The sequence below is a fragment of the Ammodytes marinus genome, assembly GCF_949987685.1.
Source record: "Ammodytes marinus genome assembly, contig: scaffold_222, whole genome shotgun sequence".
In the NCBI taxonomy this organism is placed as follows: Eukaryota; Metazoa; Chordata; class Actinopteri; order Uranoscopiformes; family Ammodytidae; genus Ammodytes; species Ammodytes marinus.
In genome coordinates, this window is record NW_027648429.1 from 1,866 (window position 1) to 2,500 (window position 635).

The 635-nt window shown below is 46.9% G+C and overlaps 1 protein-coding gene across 1 annotated transcript in view; it reads right to left on the reverse strand.

Annotated features, from left to right (window-relative positions):
- Positions 1–517: 517 nt before the first annotated feature.
- Positions 518–635, reverse strand: part of LOC307270569 (unconventional myosin-VI-like) — a gene marked incomplete at both ends in the record, with an annotated part of 62,942 nt that continues 62,824 nt past the window's right edge. Inside the window, one exon of the mRNA XM_080054452.1 lies at positions 518–635. This exon is cut by the window's right edge and continues 13 nt beyond it. Within this exon, the coding sequence (XP_079910578.1) occupies positions 518–635 (118 nt within the window).

Genomic DNA, 635 nt, shown 5'->3' on the forward strand with positions numbered 1-635 from the left:
GGTTTAGTTTTCTGACAAACATTACAATGGATACTAACATGATTTGGGCATTTGGGATTATAAATCATATTTGAATTGGTTGTACAGCATATCACATGCTATTCATTCAGGGGTGCGATGGCCACCCCACTCTAACTCTGTGGCCCACCTTGGCCACCCCCAGTCAAAATTTCCTGGAATCGCCACTGTGTGTACCCGTGTGTACGATGTGGCTCTTTGCAGTAACACAGTAAAAAATGTGGCTCTTTGTCTCTGACTGGTTGGCCACCCCTGGTGTAGAGCGTGTCAGGGAGGGACCATAGGGGGAGGGACCAAAGAGAACAAGTGGAGCGGTTGAGGTATTTGAATTCAAATATCTATCCCAACTGCTATTTTCTCCCCAAATTCTCCACCCCAGCTTTAAATGTATCCGACCACTAATTTATACGAAAAAAGTTATGCACTATAGCTTTAACGAGACAAAAACAAAGCTTAGACCAAGGATGAGGCCAGAGCAGAGGAAGCTATGAGGACTGACCTTGCAGAACAAGCGTGGGTCGAGCCTGCAGAGTTTGGGCGGCATGTATTGCTGGTACATGTTGTAGAGCTCGTGGAATGGAGCTCTGGAAGGGAAGCCGCCCTGCATCAAATCCAGC